Source organism: Vigna radiata, chromosome 8 (assembly GCF_000741045.1).
Source record: "Vigna radiata var. radiata cultivar VC1973A chromosome 8, Vradiata_ver6, whole genome shotgun sequence".
Lineage (NCBI taxonomy): Eukaryota > Viridiplantae > Streptophyta > Magnoliopsida > Fabales > Fabaceae > Vigna > Vigna radiata.
The window spans coordinates 34,449,068-34,473,093 of NC_028358.1; the positions used below are offsets into that span (position 1 = coordinate 34,449,068).

The 24,026-nt window shown below is 26.8% G+C and overlaps 1 protein-coding gene across 1 annotated transcript; it reads left to right on the forward strand.

Annotated features, from left to right (window-relative positions):
• The first annotated feature begins 15,425 nt into the window (after nucleotides 1-15,425).
• On the forward strand, nucleotides 15,426-17,057 carry LOC106770843 (CBL-interacting serine/threonine-protein kinase 4). Its single transcript, XM_014656669.2, has one exon. The coding sequence runs from the start codon at nucleotides 15,498-15,500 to the stop codon at nucleotides 16,815-16,817; it is 1,320 nt and encodes a 439-aa protein (XP_014512155.1). The 5' UTR covers nucleotides 15,426-15,497; the 3' UTR covers nucleotides 16,818-17,057.
• The last annotated feature ends 6,969 nt before the right edge of the window (nucleotides 17,058-24,026 follow it).

Below are 24,026 nucleotides of genomic sequence, written 5' to 3' on the forward strand. Positions count from 1 at the left end.
TATATTTACAAAATTCACTCACACTTTCACATTATTTTTGTTTATTATGTTCAAATGATTTATTAGCCATTTTAATAAATAAAATAGATTTTGTCTCAATTATTTATATCTTTTTTAATATTTTTTTTATTTATTACTTGTTTTTTTACATGACGATGTTTGACTCAATTTTAAATAATCAATTGCGTAAACTTTTCAATTACTGAGTAATAAAAAACATTATTTTATTTATTTTCTTTTTATCCTTAATGTTTGTTTTATTTGAAAAACTTTTGTTGCCTTAAAACAATTTTCATTATTTCTCAATCATTCAACTTCTTTTATATACATGAAAAGCTTTCTCAAATTTCTAATGTATTTTTCCTCTTATCATACCTTTAATTATACTTTTTTTTTTCCTTTGTGCGATTTTACTCAAAGATTTATCAAATTGTTTCTAAACACATGTTTAATTTATTTTACTCTTTTTTACTATTTTTATTTGTTGTTTATTTTCAATCATATAGAATACTATTTTGATAATTTTTTCTATAATTATTTGTATTTTCTAGTTTATATCATAACATAAGTGTAATTTTACCATAACTGATATTTACAAAGATGTTCTATTTATTATAGTATAATAATTTAATTTAATATCTTTGTCCTAAATCTTATTTGCACAGTTAGAAGTTTCACATTGATTAGAAATGAAGTTAATTTATAATATATAAGTAAATGCAAATATCACCTTATAAACTAGTTTTGTAAAGTTGAATTAGGTTTAAAGTCAACTGCTAACATGGTATCAAAGTTATGTTAAAGTCTATTCTAACATTTGTTGTTTATTAGGAATGGATAAAGATACTTAGACAATATTTTTTTACAACATTTGAACATCATCATATGTGTCATTGTGTGATTGGTTCATTGTAGTGTCATTGTGTCATTTGGACCAATCACACAATGACACGTATGATTGATGTTCAAATGTTGTCAAAAAATGTTGTCTATATATCATTACCCATTAGGAATACCACTTCATATGATATCGGACCACTTATTAATGTTTAACCTCACACTCGAAATATAAGAGTCCACCTCTTCACATACATCATCCAAAATTGATAAAATATTTATATCTAAATTTAAAATATTATTAGTTTGTTATTTTCCCCCTTACCATTACATTCAATGAGATTTCATTAGAACTTTAAAAAATAAAATAAAGACATTTAAAATATTTTTAAACTTGAATGTCTTTTTTCTTTCTATAATTTTTTAATAATATTCTTTTAACTTTATTTTGATTGTCATGAAAATATTTTATATAATTTTTTTCATTTTTATCTAATTATTATTTGATACTTTGATTTAAAATTTATATAATTATAATTATAGTTATTATTTGATATTATATAAATATTTTAAATATTTCACTTTTAATATTGAATAGTTAATGATATTGTGTTTTTTTTATTGTGATGTTTTTTAAAATAATTAATTAATATTAAGAAGTAAAATATATGTATAAATATGAGTATAGGTTTATTTGATGAAAATGAAAATAAACAAATATCTTATATTAGTTAGGCATAATACACAGAAATAAAAATGAACTTTCCCTTAAAGAAATAGTATAAAATAATGAAATGGGTTCTCTCCGTATCATTTCTATTCCTAATATTATATATGTATATATGATATCTCATCTTATATTTTTATATTTCTTGATGTTATCTTTAGAAAGACACAAATTATTAAAATAACAGTATGTGAGACATTTGACTGTATCCCACATAGTGTATAATTCATAAAATAATAAACAAGAATGAAAAGAAAAATTAAAAACTCATTTTTCGTCCTTATATATTAATTAAAAATCTAAAGGTGGGAAGGGGATGAGAAGATGTTTATCATCAAATACTAATCGTGCTTTGGGGCCATTTCCCATATCTTCTTCTTCACTATATGAAACTAATTTTAAGCAACATGCTAAACAAAGAACAATTATTTTATAGAAACGTGTTGAGTTGAATAAGAATGAATAGACAAGTCCTTTGTGATGAATGTTGTCGCTACTGATATCTCAGACTCATTTATACCAGAACCCAATAAACGACAGTTCTGGAAAAAACATAGTAGGCAAACAAACTTAGATATTACTGGAGAAATTTATAAAAAATATGTATAATTGTGTTTAACGATAATGACAAACTATAAATCAAATGGTTGTTATGTTTCTTAATAAATTATAGGATTGTGATACTTAGACAATATTTTTTTGACAATATTTGAATATCATTTTCGTGTCATTTTGTGATTGGTCCAAAATTATTCCACAATTAATAATAATAATTATAAACATTATCATGAATCAATCACAGAATAACAAATGTTATAAAAAAATGTTGTCTAAATATCATTATCCTAAATTATATGCTGTTACAGTCACAACTTAAATTCATCCACACACATTTTTATTTTGCAAAATGACAGAGTATTTCCCTACATATTTATACTTAAATAATGGTATTATAATTTATTTTTACGTTCATTTAACACAAAATATAAAAATAGATAAAAAATATATGTTTATAATTTAAAAAGAAAAAAATAAAAATAATATTGAATATAAAAGATTTAAGTGTGTAAAATAATATTTTTCCTCTAAGAAATATTGTATTTGACTAACGGTTAAAGAATAAAAAGACAGTGAAAACATGCAATATCATGTAATTATTGCATGTATTGTCGACAATTGCTCCTACCTATCTCTATCAATAATTGTTAGAGATCAGTTTTTTTCACTCATATATATTATCTTAGCACGGTTTTCCCTTCCAGTGTTACTTTTCAATCTGCCGTCTCATAATTACATTTGGATGCTGCGAAAAGAAAAATATTGATGGAAAGAAAAAGTGTATTAACACATAATATATTTTTTAAAAGAATAAATGGTTATATTATCAAGAAAATAGATAAAAAATATATATAAAGGATGTATATTTACATAGTTAATATGTATTTGTATTATCGTTCATTATCCAGATATATCATTCAATCTAATATTCATTATAAGTTCGAGTTAAAATTTTAAAAATAGATTAAACTAAATCTGAGTTACTTAATTCATAAATTAAATAAATTCATAAATTAAATAGATTTAAGAGAGTTGAGAGTGAATTAATCCATATCTTATAAATAATTATCTTTTATTAAAATTTTCTTTTTTTAATATTTTTTTATTATAATTATTTATTATTTATAATTATATAAGTTCATAATTTTCTTTTTCTAAAATTATAATATTTTTTGAGGATATTTGAATAGTTTAACTATTTTATTTATTTATTTTTGAAGATTAATATTTTAATTTTTAATTATTATATTCACAATAATATTTGATAAAATAGATAAAATTATTATAAAAGAATATTCATTCAGTCTACTTCAATTACATTAAAATAAATTAAAAAATTAAATATCTTAAGTAAGTCAACTTTCTTAATCCTTCAATTCAAGTTAAGTTAGATTATAAAATTTTCAACTCATAAAGAATAAATAAGATTTAACTAATTCATTTTTAAATGAAATTAACTCTTTAAGGATAAAGTGACAACTGTATTTACATGGTTTAGTCTCGTATTAATTTTATTCTTTGTTTGTTTCTCTTCTTCTTTTTTATGTATAGATGTGTATAAGGGTTAAATGTTCTTTGTTCCTTAATTTTAATAAAAAATACAGATTTTTTTAAAATTTTAGTTTAATTTTCATTTTTCAATTTTAAAAATACATAAATTTATTTTTTTTAATTAAATTTTGTTAAATTTATTTAATATTTTAAATATATTCTGTGATAATGTTTGAATGTTTTTAGTATTTGACATATTTTTGTTTGAATATTAATTTAAAAACGCATTATGTTAGTAACTATTCATGTGGTTGTTATGTTGCAATTTCATATATTAAAAGCGTTGATTAATTTATTATCATATCAAACAGTATAAAATTTAATGGCCTCGTACATGCACTAATTGACTTTTGATACCGCAATAATTAATGTTGGGAGGTAATTAATATGCAGTGAATCTGTTAAAAAGTCACTAAGTGCTACAACACATGCCTTGTTAGGCCTAAAAGGTGACTAACATGTTAAAAACACACTAATGTTTAGTAAAAAACATTCAAAATAATTTAGTTTTACCAACTTTCGAAGAACATCAACGATAATAGAAACCATGGTTGTGATGAAACAAAATTATTTTTTTATCTCCATATATATAAGCAATATTTTCAAAAAATAATTTATCATTATTAATTATTTAACCTCTCATTTTAATAATATAATATCATTAAAATAAGATATTTCATAATAAATAAGTAAAAAAACATTCAATGTATACTCATTCAAAAAATTAGATTATATCAATATCACACATATATTTAAAGCTATTATATATGATTCTTTCCAAAATTACACTTAATATAATTTAATATCGTTCCACGACTAAAATAGTTAATTCTTTGTCTAAGAGAAGTATTCATACACTTGCACTTTTATCTATTGACACCAATAAATAATTATTGCAAAGAAAGAAAAAAAACACATTAACCACGAAACATATAATAGGGTAAGCTAGCTGGAAAAAGAGATAACACATGTTTATAATACAATGAGTCATTCAATTATTCCATAAAAGAATACATATAACAAAATTCTTCTAGAACTCAATTTATTCACATATATGTGTCCTTAAGTCTGACTAGTGAAACCATGTACTCGTAGTGGTAAAAATACTGCTCTACTGAACCGACACACACAAGGTTAGTCCCTATCACAAGACCTCACGTCACTCTCACCACCTGACCATTCTCCTTTACAAGAGTATGAATGATTAATATGTTATCATAAAGCTAAAGAGTAGAGGTTTTGATATGTCTCAAAGTCTTGGAGTAACAAAAGATGTGTTCTAACATTAAACTGTTTTATTTTTTTTTTGTTGTAACAATTTGTTGGTTTGTGTTAGTGAAACGTTAATCCTCAATTGAGATTAACAACTGGATATAGGATCTGTGTGATCCGAACCAGTATAAAAATCACCTACGTAATTTTCTTTATTCCTTACTCTTTTATTTGGTTAAATTTTTATTAAGAAATGTATATTTTGTGAGAAAGTTATTAAAGGTATTATTTGCGATAAGAAACCAATTCACCTCCTCTTGGTTTGTTATACATGTTAACCATTTCGCTGCACTGTTTTGACATAGTAGAGTTCAGAATGACCACATAAAATGGAGCAATCTTTACTTTAAGGCACCTAGTGAATCACTCATTCAAAGAGATTCTCTTCCTAAAAATGCCCTACAATCCATTCATTCATACTAGTATTTTACTTTAATAACCATGTACAACATTTAGATAACAATTGTTATCACAAAAACATGGAAAACAACCAATAAAAGAGGTAGAATAGATGACACCCTACAATATCATATGCGTGTCCAACACTGACTTTCCAAGGGCTTCGCTCCCACCATCCTGTGAGAGAAGGCCCCTAGAACACCTCTAGATGAAAATAAAAATGGCACCCAACATCATAAGGTGGTGACCAGCGACACAAAGTCAATAAACTCACTTATTTTTGTTTCATTCAATGGAGCACATAGTCGCATAGTGAAAATTAAGTCAGAGACCTATTATCAAAGTAATGCTTAGTGGTGCATCCCTACGCCCAATACCATGTAATGCTCCCAGACCTTGAAGTGTGTAGTTGGATGCTCTTCTACTACTGTCCAATTCAATGACAAAAAGTGTTATGAATGAATGAGTTTGACTTACTCAATTGCTCAAATAAGTATTTTTTACTTTCCCTTTGATTCACATAATTGTGAAAGACATTTTAATTTGTACCAATTTGATCAATTTCGCATATTATAACTCTCTCATTCAATCATTCATCAAAGCCTCAAACAACACATAATAGAATAAACTTGGAATTTAACAATTTACAACACTACTACACCGTATCAACACATTTCATTTAAAGTTCAACTCAACACCATAACACTAAAATTGTAATTTACAACTTTCATGCAATATCCATTTCAATCACAATTTCACAACAATTAAAAATAAATACTAGCTTCCCTGTTATGCGAGAACAACTCTAAACAACTAAAACTAAAACACATTAAACAAAGAATAAAAAAAAAGTTAAAAAACTCTAAAAAAAATAGTTTCTAAAAAAATAATATATTTTAAAACGATAAAATTAATTTATAACAAAATTATTTATAATAATTTTTTTAATATTAAAATAATCAAATATCAATACTTTTAAATTACTGTGAAATTTAAAATGCAGTTTCTAAATTGTTACAAACAGTTTATGATGATAATATTAATATAGTTAATACATGTTTCTCTTTGTAATGTAAACGAAGTTATTGGTTTGGAATTTGGATCATTATTCCTATTCATTACTGATTAGATGTTTTTTAATTTCATTGATTTAGACGTATAAAAATATTATTAAAAATTTAAAATTTGACTCGTCCCACAATTTGCGGGGTTACACTATTTCGTGATTTTGATTATATTTTTCTAAATAATGTTCTTCTCAATTGATCATGTTTTCAAAAGGATGATTTCACATTATGTTCTAAGAAATCCTTCTACCTATTTCTCCAAGGAAAATGTGATAAACTGTATGTGGATGATGAATAAATAAAATTTTCCAATGGTGTGATAATGAGAGTCGTGAGAAAACATGCATCTATAATAGTTTTACACTATTCTCTAATATAAAAAAAGGATTATTATCATGTACCTAATTTTTTTTTAAATCATACGATTAATAAAACGTGATTGAATGAAAATATAAAACAGTTTTATATAGTAGTATATGGCTGTGAAATAAATGTGATAAAATTAAAATATTTAAATAGTAATAATATTCATTATATAAGCTGGCTTGTTAAGTATAAATTGATCGATAATTCAAAATCTGAATATATAATATTCAATTAATTTATATTTAACTGAGTTGTTACAAAAGATAGAGTTGAATACCTGATATAAAATCAATGGTGAGTATTATTCAACGACCATTGCCCATAACTTCCAACTTCCAATTAATTTGTCTTTAATGCTTTCAAATGGGCGTGCTAATTATTTATTATTGATTTCATATTCTGTAAGCAGAAAACTAGTGTTTGAAGCATTTGATTAATTTGTAATGAAGATATGTTGTATGAGATTCCTTGGTGAAGAACACACGAAATTGTTACTATGAATACGAAAATAAAGGAGCCGCCTTAGTACTTTGTACTAACGTAACTGTCTATTCAACGTAGACAGGTCTATTTGTCCTCATTCTATCGCGGACTTCCAGAATCGATTATGGACTTTCAAATATTATGCTAGAATAAAGTTTATTGTTTTTATTTCAATAAGGTAATAGTTTTATGAAAATAGTTACTTATCTTTTTTAATTTTCTTAGAAAACTAGAAAAATAACTTATATTTATGTATATTGTATTTTAAAATGAGCTCAAAACATATTTTTATTAATAATTGCTGATTTATTTAAGTTCTTCCTATTTAAAAGCTTTTTCAAAATAATATGAAATGGAGATTTAATTGATTATTTTTATTATTTTATAAATCTAAATATTTTTAATTTTTGTTAAAAAATTATATTACTATATTTTCAAATCTTTATGCTTTTTTACTCCAATTTTTACTATTTGAGTTTATTGCTAAATGAAGTGAAATTTCTATTTATATAAATTCACGTTTTCAAAAATATTGTTAATCATAAAAAATAAAAGTTTCAAAGGTTTCAATTGTTTACGATGTTTATACACTATTCAATTTTTCGAAGGATTATTTATATAATTAAATGTTAAAACAATTGAATTTTCATAGTTTTTCTGCATACTCTCAATCTGTTCCAAGGGCTTGATAAAGAATGAAATAAGTGAAACTAGCTCGTCTAAAGTGTGAAAGTTATACGCTCTGTTTCAAAGACTTGAAAAATAATGAAATAAGTGAAACTAGCTTTTCCAGAGTGTAAAAGATATACGCTCACTATAATAAAATTAGTCGCATGTGCTTTCACCTTTTTACATAAAAAGATGAAATTCTATTTATAAAAACAAATATAAATAATTTTAAAATTTTATTGTCGATAAATTTTATTTACTTTTGCATATAATTTTTATTTATTTAATTTTGAAAATAAATGAGATGTGTTGTGATAAGAGTCTCAAGGAGAGATTCTACATGAGCATTTTACTCAGATAATTGAGTATAACATTGGTTATATGAATTTTATTTTTATAAAATTTAATAAATTGTTAATCTAAATTATGATATTTTAGTTCATTTGTACACTAACTTACTTAGTTTGCTTTGTTTTATTTTCTTTGTATGTTTTGTTTAAATATTTTACTATGATCATGAATTGGTGTGAGTAGAGGATGTTGTACGTGATAGTCTCTATCTTTAATGGAGTCGGAAGATGTTGTTAAGTGGTGATACGAGTAGAATATAGATATGTAAATATTCTTAGATGTTTTGTATAGTGGATTAGAGATATTTTGTGTATAAGAAAGTTTGTAAATATGATTATGTTTTTATTGATATAGTTATTTGGATAACCGTGTTACAAATTACATGTTTTCTCTCTTCTATGTGTTATGATCTATTAATCTTATAATATTTTGTTTAGTAGATTACTCTATTAAATGAAATATTATAATAATTATTGAAATTAAAAAAGTAGTTACTAACATCATAAAATTGAAATTTTTTATAAATTATATATATATATATATATATATATATATATATATATATATATATATATATATATATATATATATATATATATATATATGACATAGGTATAAATTATTATATTATTGTCATAATTTTATAGTAAATTAAAAATTTGTCAATAAATATAATTTATCAAGAAATTTTATATAAATTTTAGAATTTCTTTTATAAAAATATTTGTTGATAAAATTTGTTGGTAGAATCAGTTGAAAAATTAGACTTTTTATTACTGACAAAAATATTTATCAATAAATCAATAATTTAGATTTTTTATTATGGATAAAAATGTTAGTTGATTAAATAAGTCATATATGTTTCTTAACAAAGCTTAAAAAAATTAATTTATGAAAAAAGTGAATTTATCTCCACATCAAACCTGTATTTATAGAATTTATGATAATCAAACCTATTAATTGATCATTAATAGTTATTAAAATACATGTTAACCACTTATTAATGACAGTTATTCCATTAATTAGCCCTTAATTATCTTCAACAATTATTTACACCGACCAGTCTCAACCTATTGGTTGACAACTTGTCTGTATTGCCGATGTTACAACATGCCATGTAATATAATGATAAAATTCATTAGTGATTAAATTTTTTTTAAATTCATCAACAAATAAACTTGTTGATAATGTTTTTTTTTTAAATTATTAATAATTGAATTTTATGAAAATATTTTGATAAAATACTTAGTAATTGAACTTTTAAAATTTTTTCAATATTTTTTTTTAGTTTCTAATAATTTCATTGTTAATTAAATGAGTAAAATAGGTGTTATTATTTTTCAAAATTATTGTAAATTAATTTAATATAAGTGATAAGAATAAGACAATAATAAGAGAAAAAGAAAGATGGTAAAGAAGAAGAGACATATATGACATGTGAAGGCAACAAAAATCGCAACAATAATGACAAAGAAAAATGAGCTCAAGGTTATTATAACTATGAAGGTGATAAAGAAAACGATAAGATAACAAAAGAAAGAAAAAAAAAAGATAGTTATTGCAATATTTATTAATGAATATTTACATAAATAATCACTAAAAAATTTATTCATCAATAATTATTAGCAAATTTTTTAATTTAATAATAAATATATTGATAAAGATTTTATCATAAATTTCTTTTGTTATCATGATTTTCTAATATACTTTTTATGACTATCAATAGATTATATCAATCAATAATTTTTTTTTTGTTGTACAAACATTAAAATGTATTGATAGCCAATTATTACAAAATTAAGATTTGATAATTTGAGTCATCTCAAAGTTCTTGTTCACACCTAATTTTTATTGCAATCTCAACCCTTTAAATTTTCACTCAACAACTTATCGTATTCAGTAAAATGTATAATATCTCATTTGAACATTAGTAAAAGAAAAATTTAAAAAGAAATTAAATGAAAAATAATGTTTTTATTCTCTTACTAATTAGAAAATGAAAGTAAACTGAAAAGTATATTTATAATATACCATAAAGACTATTAAGCAAAATATGAAATATAATGAAATAGTAAAAGAAACATGATCTCTACATGTAATATAAGTGAACTTTTAATCACTGTACATGATAAAATAAATATTAATCCCTTTATTTTTTTTTATAAAATATTAAAATATGAGTTTTCATATGTTTGTTTAAAATTTCAATTATATGTGTTTACTCATAGTTCTTGAACAGTGTTATAAAAGACCAGTTGGAGTTAGAAATTTAAAATATTTTAAACACGAGACTTGTACAAAGGTTTATTGCTTCTCTGGCCTTTCTAGAATTTTCTTTTTATATATAACAATAGAAATTAGATTATAAAAAAAAATCAGTTTATTTTATAGGATAATACATTTAATTTTAATAAATATTAATCCATTAAATAAAATATAATAAAAAGTTAATAAAATATATAGAATATGAAACGAAAATATATTTGTTTTCTTCATTAGTTCATCTGAGTTCATTTTCTTTTAAATAAGAAAACTTAAAAACATTATTTCTTCTATTTTTCATATTTTTTGTTTCTTTAAAGAAAATAAAACATAGCTTTTATTTTGTTTTTATTAATTCTTTGTTCTTTTTTAAGAAAACAAGTAACTTTCTTTTAATTTTTCTTAGAGTGAAATATCAACTTTTGACAATAGATTATGTATCACTATTTTATTTGTTCGTATATTTAAAACGAATAAATCTATAACATAAACAGTTGTAAAAAAATTATAAAAAAAAAATTATTAAAGATAATTTTTCATATTACTTTTGTATACTGTAAGAATTTTTATAAATAAATTTTTATCTTTCAAATTGTAGCCCTCTATGTGTATTTTATTTTATTGATAATAATTAATATATATATTAAACGAACATAAAGAAGTCAGAAAAACTGATACAGCCTGTGTCATGCATGGTAAATTGGTAGAAGCTATGAGAAAAAAGATGAAGTCAAAATAAGGTAGATTTGAATAAGTGCTTATCCCATTGAGAGAAAAGCAAGTTTGATTAGTGGAAATGTTGAGAGAAAAGAGAAGTTAAATATGTATAATGATTGACAGTATATGATTTGCTTTCATATTCTGTTTCCAGATTGTGGCCAATTTGTCACTCGCTTCTTGGTTATCTGAAGAAGAAAAGCAACTAAACGCGAAAAGTTGGAATTGTTACGTGTAGAGTGAACGGTACGAATAAGCTTCCTTCGGCTTCGCCTTCGCAATAATTCTTTTTTGACAAGGATGGGCTCATTATATGATATTTTTGTTTACGGTTTACATTGTCGGCACTTGTACACACCAACAACTCTGTTTAATTTCTGTCAGCCTTTCTTTTTCTTTTTATTTTATTCCCACTTTTTCAATTATTGTTTTACTAATAAAATATATTTCACCTCAACTAAACAAAACAAGTCTCTTCACAATTTAAATATAAATCAAATCAATAATTTGTACTCCATCAAAAATAAAAAGTTAGTTTTTAATTTTTTACAAAAGAACTCTTTTTTTTTAGTTCAAATAATTTAAGCTTGCTAAGTCTTTTTTACGTAAAACTTAAAATTTCCTCCTGCAAACTAAAACAAAGTTATCTTCGATGATTTAGTCCAAAGCAACTTGCAAAAGTTCACACTTCATAATCCCTTTACATTAAAAGTATTAATAGTATAAGAAATGCATGCCAATTTGAGAGAGGTGCATTTCAATTATTATTGAGAGATATTTCAAAGTAAAAGTAAAATGGTATTTAAAATGTTGGCTTAACAACTTCTATGGAAGCTATAAGGATATTTTGACATAGGCTTTTTATATATTCTGTGACTTTTTTAAAATTAATTTTGAATATTTTTTTCAATTGTTAACGAAGGTGTTACTTTTTTCATGTTGGTTTCCCAAACTTGAATGGGTCAATACATTTGAACTAAATACAAAAAAAAAAATCTAGCATTTTATTCTATTATTTTGGTGTGTCTTCTTTGGATTTTCTTGTTCATGTTGTGGCTTTATTTTTATTTTATTTTTTGTGTGGATTCCTTGCAATTGTTGCATTCTGTCATCGTTGCTCTCGATCTATTGTTTGGGTGTATCTATGGCCTTTGTTCCATTGTGTCGCATTTCATTCCTTCGTCTATGTTTGGTCTATGTATCAATGAAATCAATTTCAACACTAGTAAGTAAGATACTTATAACTTCATTTGATTGGTGATAAATATTTTTAATTTTTTGTTATGGTTAGGTTAAATTAAATAAGTTTGATTTTTTTTTATGGTGGCTCGGGATTGAGATTGAGATATATTTAGTGATTTTACTCTTATGATTGTAATGGTTTATTTGTGAATAAGTGGATATGTTGATTTTTAATTTCTGTCTGTGTGACTTTAATGTATTGTAATTGAACAAATTTTCCAATAGGGTGAGTAGTTATAGTTTAAGTGATTTACTGCTTTGAGTTTTTTGTGCAATATACATGACATGCAAAAGTTATTATTATTATTATTATTATTATTATTATTATTATTATTATTATTATTATTATTATTATTATTATTTAATGATGTTCTTATTTGATTTTCTTGTTGATTTCGGGTTGATTGTTTTTTATTGATTTTTTTACTGAATAGGATCTGTAGATGTCATAGGTAGCAAATATAGGAAACCAGGTAAATATGATGTTTAATTTGAAATGATCATATATTTGGCATAAAGAATTTTTATTATTAAACAAGTAATGGTATGCTTTTTTTTTTGTATTTTATTATAGGTTCAACTTTAGCTTTTAGTTTTAATACTGCACTCTTTAAATCCACAAGAAAATTCTTCAAAGGCTTCTTTGACAACAAAACCACAATATTCTTCTTTTGAGACAACAACATCACAAACAACCTATAAAATATGAATTCAATACGTTTTGGGAATAAAAAAACATAAGTGCAAAAAAAAACAACAATCAAAACATTAACAATAGCCTTATCTAAAGCACTTATAATAATAGACTCACCTACTTTGACATTCATCCAAATAACGATCGTGAAAATTTTGTTATCTGACAATGGAACTTTGTGTTGCAAATAAGAAAATGATCAAAAGATCATAATTGAAACATTTTCGAAACCATAAACTTATCATACAACACCGTATAATATAAACTAAATAAGTTACAATGAAAACTAAATAAAGATGTTTTACTTGCAACAAATATGCACATCCAACAACATGGAAGTAACTTGTGTTTCTATTATTCCTCAATACCAATGAAGCACTGCACAAGCTCTTAACCAAATATTCATATACTGAACTATTCCAATTATATTTATTCAAACTTTGTAAGTCATTCACAATCTTAAAAAGCATTGGAAAACTATTATATTTCGATTTGACAGCAAAAAACTCATATATGTATAACAAAATACAAAAGTTGCAAAAATATTTTATAGGAACATTTTCATGTTCTTTCAACAAAAAGTCATATATTCATTAACATGAACTTTTTTGGGATAAAAATACTTCATTCATTCACTATCTATGTCAATCTCATTTAAATCAATTTTATTTCCGACTATCCTTAGTCTCAATCCTAAACATACATTTAATAAATTAAATCCAATTACTTCTACACTAAGTAAAAATTACCTCTCTTTCTAACCCACCTACTATATAACTTATTTTGATAAAGTTATTCAACACAATTAACCACCCAAACGGTGTGCTTTTAGTAAATGTTTTTTTATCCACACTTAAATTTTCATTCAAAATATCAAGAAATTCCTATTTACATGAATGGAAGAAATAAATCTACAAAATAAAAAAATTAGGTAAAAAATCTTAAATCAACATAAAAATATTTATCATACAAACATACAATGTCACATTTACTAATTTGATCATTTTTATTCATATTTGTTATCTTCAAACACCAACAAGAATCAACATGATGAATCGCAATATGTACCACATTATCACCGCAGGTAAAACTTCCATCAATAACTGCGAGGATGACCATTGAAAGTGTACCGTACATTACCCAGCGTACCTACGGTTTTCTGCACACAACCAGGTCGACCATCCAAAACGACCACTTAGGTCTACCACCCAGGCCGGCCAACCACCCCGACCGACCACATGGTTAGATTATAAACGATAATAGCTCATTAAAGTCCCTAATGGAGATTAAAGTGTGATTGGGTCGTCATTAGGCCGACGAAAGGTAAAAGACCATTACAACTAGTATAAATAAAGGTCTCGGGTATGATTTCAGACCACGTTGTACATTATGCACACCACATGCATCACGTGTAGTGATAACTGTTCGGTCATTTTTACTGACTTGAACGTCAGAGTGCCTTTGAGAGGTACATGTCCGCCCGACTTAAAGAAGGAGGAGAAAGAACGAACCAAGTATCAGTCCGTCTGACTTGAAGAAAGAAGAAGGAGGACGAATAACTTGGAATGTGAGAAGACCTAGATGATCGTCCGGCCTTAGATAAAACTTAAAATGTTTTAAGGGATCTCCGAACCCGACCGAAATAATTAATGAAAGAAAGTTTCGATTCATAGAAAAGGGATCAGAATGTCGCGGACGTAAATTTTTAGTCCAATAAATTAAACAGAAAACACACTATTGCAATTTCATATTCCAACATAACAAAAAACTTCTTCCTTAACGATAGAAAAAAATATATATTTTTAACAATTTTTTTATATAATTAACTGGTGATCGATTCATTTTAAATATATGAACTAATAAATTAGTGGTTATCAAAAAATGATTAAAGAAAGGTATTAAAATCATGTTGATTAAAAAAAATATAGAACTAAGTGGCGTGCTCCACTTTATTAAAATGTGGAAAGTAGTGTAGTAAACATAGACTTTGTTTCAATGACTATGATCAATAAACTCACCACCAAGCACCAGCTAAAAATATACTACGCTCGTTCTAAGCTTAGATTCTCAGCATAATTTCCTCCCTATTTCCCAAATCTCTATTTTTACGAAAGTATTTTATTATCATTCAAAAAATAAAAGGAATTTTTAATTTAGAGTGGGAGCCAACCGATGTATTCTCTTTCCCCGCTGTGAAAGCGAAACATCCCAAACCTACACCAAAACTCTATATAAACCCAATTTTTTTCCCATACACCCTGTCCGTGGGTTACAACACTCTTCCGTTGTTCAACGCACAACCATGGAACCGTCATTGCAACAGCAACCATCACCGCCACCGTCACCGCGCCCCCTCACCATCCTCGGGAAATACCAGCTGACGCGCCTTCTCGGCCGTGGCAGCTTCGCCAAGGTCTACCAGGCACGATCCCTAATTGACGGCGCCACCTTCGCCGTCAAAATTATTGACAAATCCAAAACCGTCGACGCCGGCATGGAGCCCCGCATAATCCGCGAGATCGACGCCATGCGCCGCCTCCACCACCACCCTAACATCCTTAAAATCCACGAGGTTATGGCCACGAAGACCAAAATCCACCTCATCGTGGAGCTTGCCGCCGGAGGCGAGCTCTTCGCTAGAATCTCCCGTCGCGGCCGTTTGCCGGAGTCCACAGCGCGCCGTTACTTCCAGCAGCTGGTCTCCGCGCTCCGGTTCTGCCACCGCAACGGTGTGGCGCACCGCGACCTCAAACCGCAGAACCTCCTCCTCGACGGCGAAGGAAACCTCAAAGTCTCCGACTTCGGCCTCTCCGCTCTGCCGGAGCATCTCAAGAATGGCCTTCTCCACACCGCATGCGGTACGCCAGCGTACACAGCGCCCGAGATCCTCCGCCAGAACGGCGGCTACGACGGGTCCAAGGCCGACGCCTGGTCCTGCGGCCTCATTCTCTACGTCTTCCTCGCCGGCTACCTTCCGTTCGACGACACGAACATTCCGGCGATGTACAAGAAGATATCCCGGAGAGATTACCAGTTCCCAGACTGGATATCAAAACCGGCACGCTATGTTATATATAAATTACTGGACCCGAACCCGGAAACAAGAATGGGTTTGGAGGCTCTGTTTGGGAACCCGTGGTTCAAGAAATCATTGAAACCGGAAACGGCGGAGGAAAGCGCGTTTGGGTGGGATAACGTTTATGTGAAGGGTTGTTACTACGAAGGGGTTAAGTGTTCGGGTGTGAACGCGTTTGATATAATATCGATGTCTTCGGGGTTGAATTTAACGAGGCTGTTCGAAACAACGTCGGATGGGGGTAGTAGGAGGGAGAAGAGATTCACTTCGAGTGCACGCGTGGAGGTGGTGGAGGAGAAGCTTAAGGAAGTGGGTGGGGTTTTGGGGTTTAAGGTTGAGGCTGGGAAAGCCACTAACGGTGCAATTGCGTTGTTGAAAGGAAAGGTGGCTTTGGTGTTCGAGGTCCTTCAGATTGTGCCCGATCAGCTTCTTCTGGTGGCCGTGAAGATCGTCGAGGGTGCTTTAGAGTTTGAGGAGCATCACTGGGTTGATTGGAAAAATGCCTTGCAAGATCTCGTCCTCTCTTGGCACAACGATGAATCATGAACTAATCTTACCATCAATCAAACATCCATATGTACAGCTCTATACTCTGTTCTGCTTTTTTTACTTCTTTTAGTTACTTCTTCTCAACACAACACATCCTTCTGAGAAGAAACAAGTTAGATGTTTGTCTTGTCATACAACCTTTTTTATTTTACTTTCATTATATCTGTTGTTTGTAGCTTAGTTATTTATGATGTTTTGTAAAAGAACAAAATAATGCTATTAGGTGTTATTAACCAATGCTCCTGTACACACTTTTCTTATGAAAACTACTTATCACCTTTATATTCTGACCGTATCTGGATGGTGAATGCATATCCATGCAAAAACAAATCATTTCACCGATAAATATCTACTACTGGGTGATCAATCTACATTTTTTTTACAAGACAACCGAATCAAAACAAAATTCAACAATTTATTAAAGGGCAAATGAAATTGTTTCAAATATGAAAAAGTTCGCTACATATCAGAGAAAAGAAAAAGAGTGGAAATACATACAAGAGTTATTTATATAAATATATTGTTTTTTTCTTGATTCCAAGGGCACGGTCGAAAGAGACACAATATATATATATATATATTGAAAACCATGTTGAATCTAAGAATTATTGGGACCTGCCTTAGAAAGTGGAAAGGAGCTAAAGGACAAGTTGAGCAACGGCTCCAAGGAATGCATGTATAAAATATTTGTTAATGAAGCATTGTTCATAATTATACAATATTTGAAAAGAAGTTTAATCATGATCTCTCTGTGGATGCAATATAAAGCAAAAGCCTAAAGAACTGCAGCTCTGTGAGGTGGAGAATGGTTGAAAAAGATGCATGTACCCTACTCAATCAAATACTCAAAATATAGCAAATCACAGAATAGTCCATTTGTATTGTATATATTGAAGCAACTCATTATAGCGTAAGCGAATGGTGGAACCACATTTTTGTATCTTTCAGACTTACATATTTTATCATCGTATTACTGCATGTCATTATATGAATGAAGGGCCCTAAATAGCAAAGATATTTTTTTTTCTACAACTAGGACCTTATTTTACATTCATTGGAAAGAGAAAAGTAAAAAGAAATATAGAAAGAATTAATTTTATATTACAAATTCAAATTTTGGGGAAAAAATATAAAGTTATTTTCCAGAAATAATTAATGTCGAGATTTAAAAATTTTGAGATCTCAAAATAAAAATTAATTTTTGAAAAACATAACACTAAGAGCTACACTAGCGAAAGGGTGATATAAGGGACAGAAAAAAAAATCCATTAAAAATGTAAACCAAATACTTTTATAATACATAAATTGACAAAAAAAAAAGAGTATACAATGATAGACTTGCAAGGGTCTCAAACTTTTAAAACAAAAAGAAAAATGTTTAAAGATTTATAAAAATATAGAAAATGAGATATCTATGTGAAGATTTAGGACTTTGTTTCTGAATGTTTCGAACCTTACTTCGGTGCTGACATTGAAGAAAGAAGAAATAATGTTAATGCTTGGCTGAAAACAAGCAATTGAGGATGTAGCTCTAGAAGATAGATACAAGAAGATTAAATATTAAGAGATAAATACAAGAATGTGTCTGTTTGTGTTAGTGATTTCAAGAACACCATTAAAATATTTACAAGTAGAAGATTATGTATGAAGTAATTAATTCCCTTTTTATCCCTGCATTCCTTCTCTTAAACCACAATTATGGCTTTAATTCAAAAGGGACCACTGATCTTAACATCCTTAATTTCCTAATATTATATAGAACGTTGCTGGAAATATAACAAATTCTAACATGCTGATGGAATCATGCAACCTTCTTGTTATTCAAGTTTTATTAAAACCTTTTCGTACTATGTCGTGTTTTAGCATTATATATTTACTCCTACCACTTATATAAAGTCGAAGTTACTTTTTTTTTTCTCCTACCAACGTAGAAATACATTCGTCGACCAAAATCAATACTAATGGAATTAACCAATGAATTCTAGAATTTAGTTATCAACGGATATATTTGTTAATAACAAACATGTGGTCAAATTTATTAATAAGATTCATTTATAAATTATAATTTATATTATCGATAAATATTTTTATTGATAATTTATTAACCGTTAATTTAGTGCATAAATTTTGTCAATAGATTCCATTAATAATTTATAATTTTTATTATTGAAAAACCTTTTCATCGATAAATTATTAATAAAATAAACGATAAATTTTTCTCTAAGTTGAATAAGATTTGTTCATATATTAAAAGAAAATAGTTGACATGAAGAGAATGAATAAAAGAGAAAGAGAAAGAAGAAGAAAAAAAAGGAATTAGAAAGAATAAGGCGAAAAGAAATATGAAGAGGAGGAAGAGAGGGATGGGGAGCAAAAGCTTGAGCTAGTAGTGGTAACGAAAAGGAGACAATGGTGATGGAGCCATGATGGTCAATGTTGGAGGAGGAATAAGAGGAAAAGAAAAATTAGGAGAAAAAGGAAAAGAATAAGGCAACAACAATAACATCGACGACAAAAATAGTAGTAATGGTGACATAGTCAAGCGGGAGGAGGAGAGGACAAGAGAAAGAAAGAGAAAAGAAAAGAAAGAGGAAGAATAATACCAAATCATAATATTTATAGAAAGATTACAATAATGACTAAATTTATAGTAATTAATGATGATTTTTTACCAACGAATTTTAGGTTATGAGTAATTATAATCAGATTTAACAATTCGTGGATAAAATTTATTGACGATCATTTTATTAATGAAAATTTTTGTTGATAATAATCAGTCAATAAATTTAAATTATTAATGATTTTTGTTATTGTCAACTAATTATATCTATCAATAATTAACAATTTTGTTATAGTAAATGTATTGAATGATTGTTCGGTCAGCTCAAAATCTATGAGTTTCGTCTAGCTGAAACACCCAAAACGGTTGAACTTAATCAAGGGTTAATGCTAAGAAAAAATATGCTAAAATTAAGTATGATGACTATTAGTTGAATCATAATTAGGTCCATGTTAATTTGAAGTCTATTTCGAAATCTATAAATACAAATTAGAGGTATTGTGATACGTTTGTTACATCTAATACGCATTCATTATTAGTATCATCAAATTCTTATTGATTTTGATATTAGAATGTTTTCTCTAAATAACTTTCTAATTTAATCGAACGGTAACAAGCACGAAGCAAAAGAATAATTTTGACCTAAAATTAGAGTTAAAAGAACATATTAAAGAAAAGAAAAGAATTGACCTCAACCTTTCTGGTTTCTTTTAGATCTTCTTAGAAAAATAAATGTTTTCGGTTTAGTTGTAAAAAAAGTTGTTAAGAAAACATTTTCAATATTAGTTTAGTTTATGTAAAAACAAATTTGATAGGTTATAAAGGTAAATAACCTCATATTACAATAACGAAAAAGTATATTGCACAATTATAATTATTGAAATAAAATAATAAAATTTAATAAAAAAAAAAGCATTATTTCAGCTTTTTTTTGTTAATTATTTTTTTTTTCATTCTTTTAGCTTTTTTTTCGAAGAGTGTTGTTTTGAAATCCATTTTATATTTTAATAATAAATTTTAAAATTTGAATGTGATGTTTATAAATAGAAATTAAGACGTTTATTTTTCATTTTACTCAATTTTCAGTTTCTAAAACTTCTGTTTACTTGTATCTTTAACTCCTAAAACAAGATTTTGATTCTAGATTGCTTCTCAAATTGAAACACTAGTAGAGATTATCTTAGACCAATCAAAGTTTTGTTTTAGCAGGTAACATCAATTTAATTGCAGAAAAATTTATCCACTAAACATGAAACAGACGTGAAAAATTACTCTTACTACATACTTCATTTTAAAGATCCTAACAGTAAAATAAAGAAATACTCGACTTTGATCTTGCTACTGCTAAGAAGATCCAACCATCTCCTATTGATGTTAAACCCTACGATACTTTATCTTCATCAAAAAACTATTTTCCTTTACTCAGGAAACATCACTATACCTAATTGATCCTCCAACATCTACTTCATCACCTTCTAACATCGGACATTGTTTGGGTTTAAAACCAAGTTAATTACTCAAACATTGCTACATAGGTGTGCACTGATATCTCCTAGTTATACTATCAACAATTCCAATCATAACAAGCCAAAATCTCAAATTGTACAATATAGAATTCTGATTCTCACATTATAACCTGCATTTTGGCATTCTTTCATCCCCAAATTTCAATTTACCCCAAATCAACATACCAACTCAATCATGCAATTTCAATTCATTCTAAAATCATCCAGCACACGGGAGATTGAATTACATTACAGAAAATCATATAGTAGTTAAATCAGCTTTCTTCACCTTCTTTAGAAATTGAATCATTAAGATCATTACTTACAGAAAATGATCTTAATAGGGCCCCTAACACTAGATTTCATTGAGATCCCCTAACACTAGATTTCATTGAGGTCTAGAAAAAACATAAGACGAAACATAAATTTAGAATCTAAACCTGCTATTAGATTCTCTATAGAGTAAGAACCATATAAAGAAAGCTCAATGAACACATATAGAACCCAAAAATTCACATGCAGGTGGATCAACTCTTGACTAATGGATAAAAAGTAGAAAGAGGATTTACTCTTTCAAAGGGGAACTTGGTAAGGATTTAGAATGATATCAAAAGCAAATATACGAATACTTGATTCAAAATGTACAATATCTTATCAAAGGAGAACTTGGTAAGGATGAAGCTCTCTATTTCTCTGATGTAGTGTTGCAGCAGATGTGTAACAGTGATTTCAGATTGTGAAGTATGCTCCATTTATGAAAATACTAAATTTTGCAATCAACATCTTTTTATTTTCCTGATTATGAAGATATTTGGATGTGGACTATAGCTACACATTTTAAATTTGTTTATGTATGTATTTTGTATTCATATGATCGAAGTTATATTTAAATATCATTAATGTATGATTGTCAGAGAAAGAATTTTTCTCTATTTTTGAGATGTTACCTGTGACATTTATTATTAAACTTTATTATATAATTAAAGTTACTATTTTTTAATAAAATTATATATGAATAAAACATGTAAATAAATACAATATAAAAAATATTTCTATTTAATTAATAAAATGAACAATTTTAAACATTAATCTTAATTTTTATTTTTAGTGTAGTATTTTTAATTTCTATCAACTAATTTATATAATTTTTTGAATACTACTTTAAAATGGATAAATAAATTTTATGAAATAAGAAGTGAAATTTAAATTTAATTTATCAAATAATATATACTACTTACAACGTCATATATAAAAGTTAATTTTATATAATTAAATAAAAATACTTAAATTTATTTCACTATATTAATTTATCAAATAATTATTTTGCCATTAAAAATATTTTTCCATTAATAAAATTAAATTTAGAAACATATTTATTTTTATTTCTTAAAGTGATATTATTTTAAAAAATAATAATTATATATGTTAATAATACAAATTGTTTATACTACAATATAAAAAAATGTCTCTCGTTATTTTATTATTTTATCTACTTGATTTTTTTAATGTGATTTACCATAAAAAAAATAAGAATATTTTTCAACTTTATCATTTAATATCTAGTAAATAATTGTTTTAGTTCTTAAATAAAATTATTATTTTCTCATATCAAATTTTCATATCAATCTTCAAAATTTTAACCATGTATGAAATTTGAATTATTGAATTATATACTTATTATATTACTATAACAAAAAATATTATCGTAATCATTCCATACATTAATTGGACGAGGATAAAAATATACAAGTATGTCTATTCATAAATAAGACTAGTCTTATAACACATATTAGATGAGTTTGTTCTTATACTGATTACATTAGTTTAACAATAGGTTTAATAGTCAATTTAGTCCTCACTTTGGTTAAAAAATCTCAATTTAGTCCCTCGTTATAAAAGTGTTTTAAATTAGTCCTAAGTTTTAAAATAGTGGGTCAGATTGGTCCCTTCTGTTAAATATAAGTTAACGAAATTAATGGATGATGATGTAACACAACTTAAAGCTAACGAGGGACCAATCTAACACATCAGCTTTAAGTTGTGTCACATCATCATCCATTAATTTCGTTAACTTATATTTAACAGAAGGGACCAATCTCACCCACTATTTTAAAAGTTATGACTAATTTAAAACACTTTTATAACAAGGGACTAAATTGAGATTTTTCAACCAAAGTGGGGACTAAATTGGCTATTAAACCTTTAACAATATATGTTAAAAAATTTATTCATACACATATTAGATTAATTTATTAATACACATTAGATGACTTTATTCATTCTATGATTAGGTGAGTCTTGTAATATGCATTACACAAGTTTGTCCATGTACTAATTAGACGAATATAACAATACACATTAAACTAATGTGTCCACATATTGATTAAATGTGTCTAAGAACATATATTGAACAAGTTTGTCCATGTATTAATTAAACAAGTCTAACAATTCACATTACATCACTCTGTTCATACACTAATTTATATTTTTAACATATCACCTCTACATATTTTTTTATATCCTCTATACTTTTAGATAGCTTACTCTACTTTTGTACATGTTTTATCCTTTATATATTTACAAAGTTTATTATTTATTTTTATAAACATATTTACTTTATAAACCTACAAAATTATTTTTAAAGTTGATTCTATTAAAAACTTAATTATAAGCTTAAAAATACTTATTATTTTTTTCTTCAATCTCTAATTCTCTTTTATTAAATACACAAACTAACATCAATATGCGTTGATACTGGTTTAAAATTAGTCACAGGAAAGAAAATACATTTTCAGGATATTCAATCTAAAAAGTATTCTTAAATATGTAATTCTGAACATGTTTTTTATGCGAACACCTTCGTTGGACTACAAGAAGAAAATATAGGGGTGCAAAAAGTATTGTGGAAACATTAGCCAGTGTATATTCCTCTTTGGTTATGGAGGTAGGTTATTGCTTCCTGCACCCTGTCAATTTGGTTATCCTATCCTATCATTCCAGATTTAGTTTTTCAGAAAATATTAATACAAATCCATAATTTTTTTTAGAAGACAAATCACCTCTCTCCTATAATGGAACAGATTTTCTGGAAGCTTTTGATGGGGGTGAAGCCAGAAATTTGATAGGGTGCAGGAAGCTCAT

What these genes read in the sequence shown, in the direction of transcription:
- LOC106770843 (XM_014656669.2), top strand. Translation starts at nt 15,498, where the DNA reads ATGGAACCGTCATTGCAACAGCAACCATCACCGCCACCGTCACCGCGC.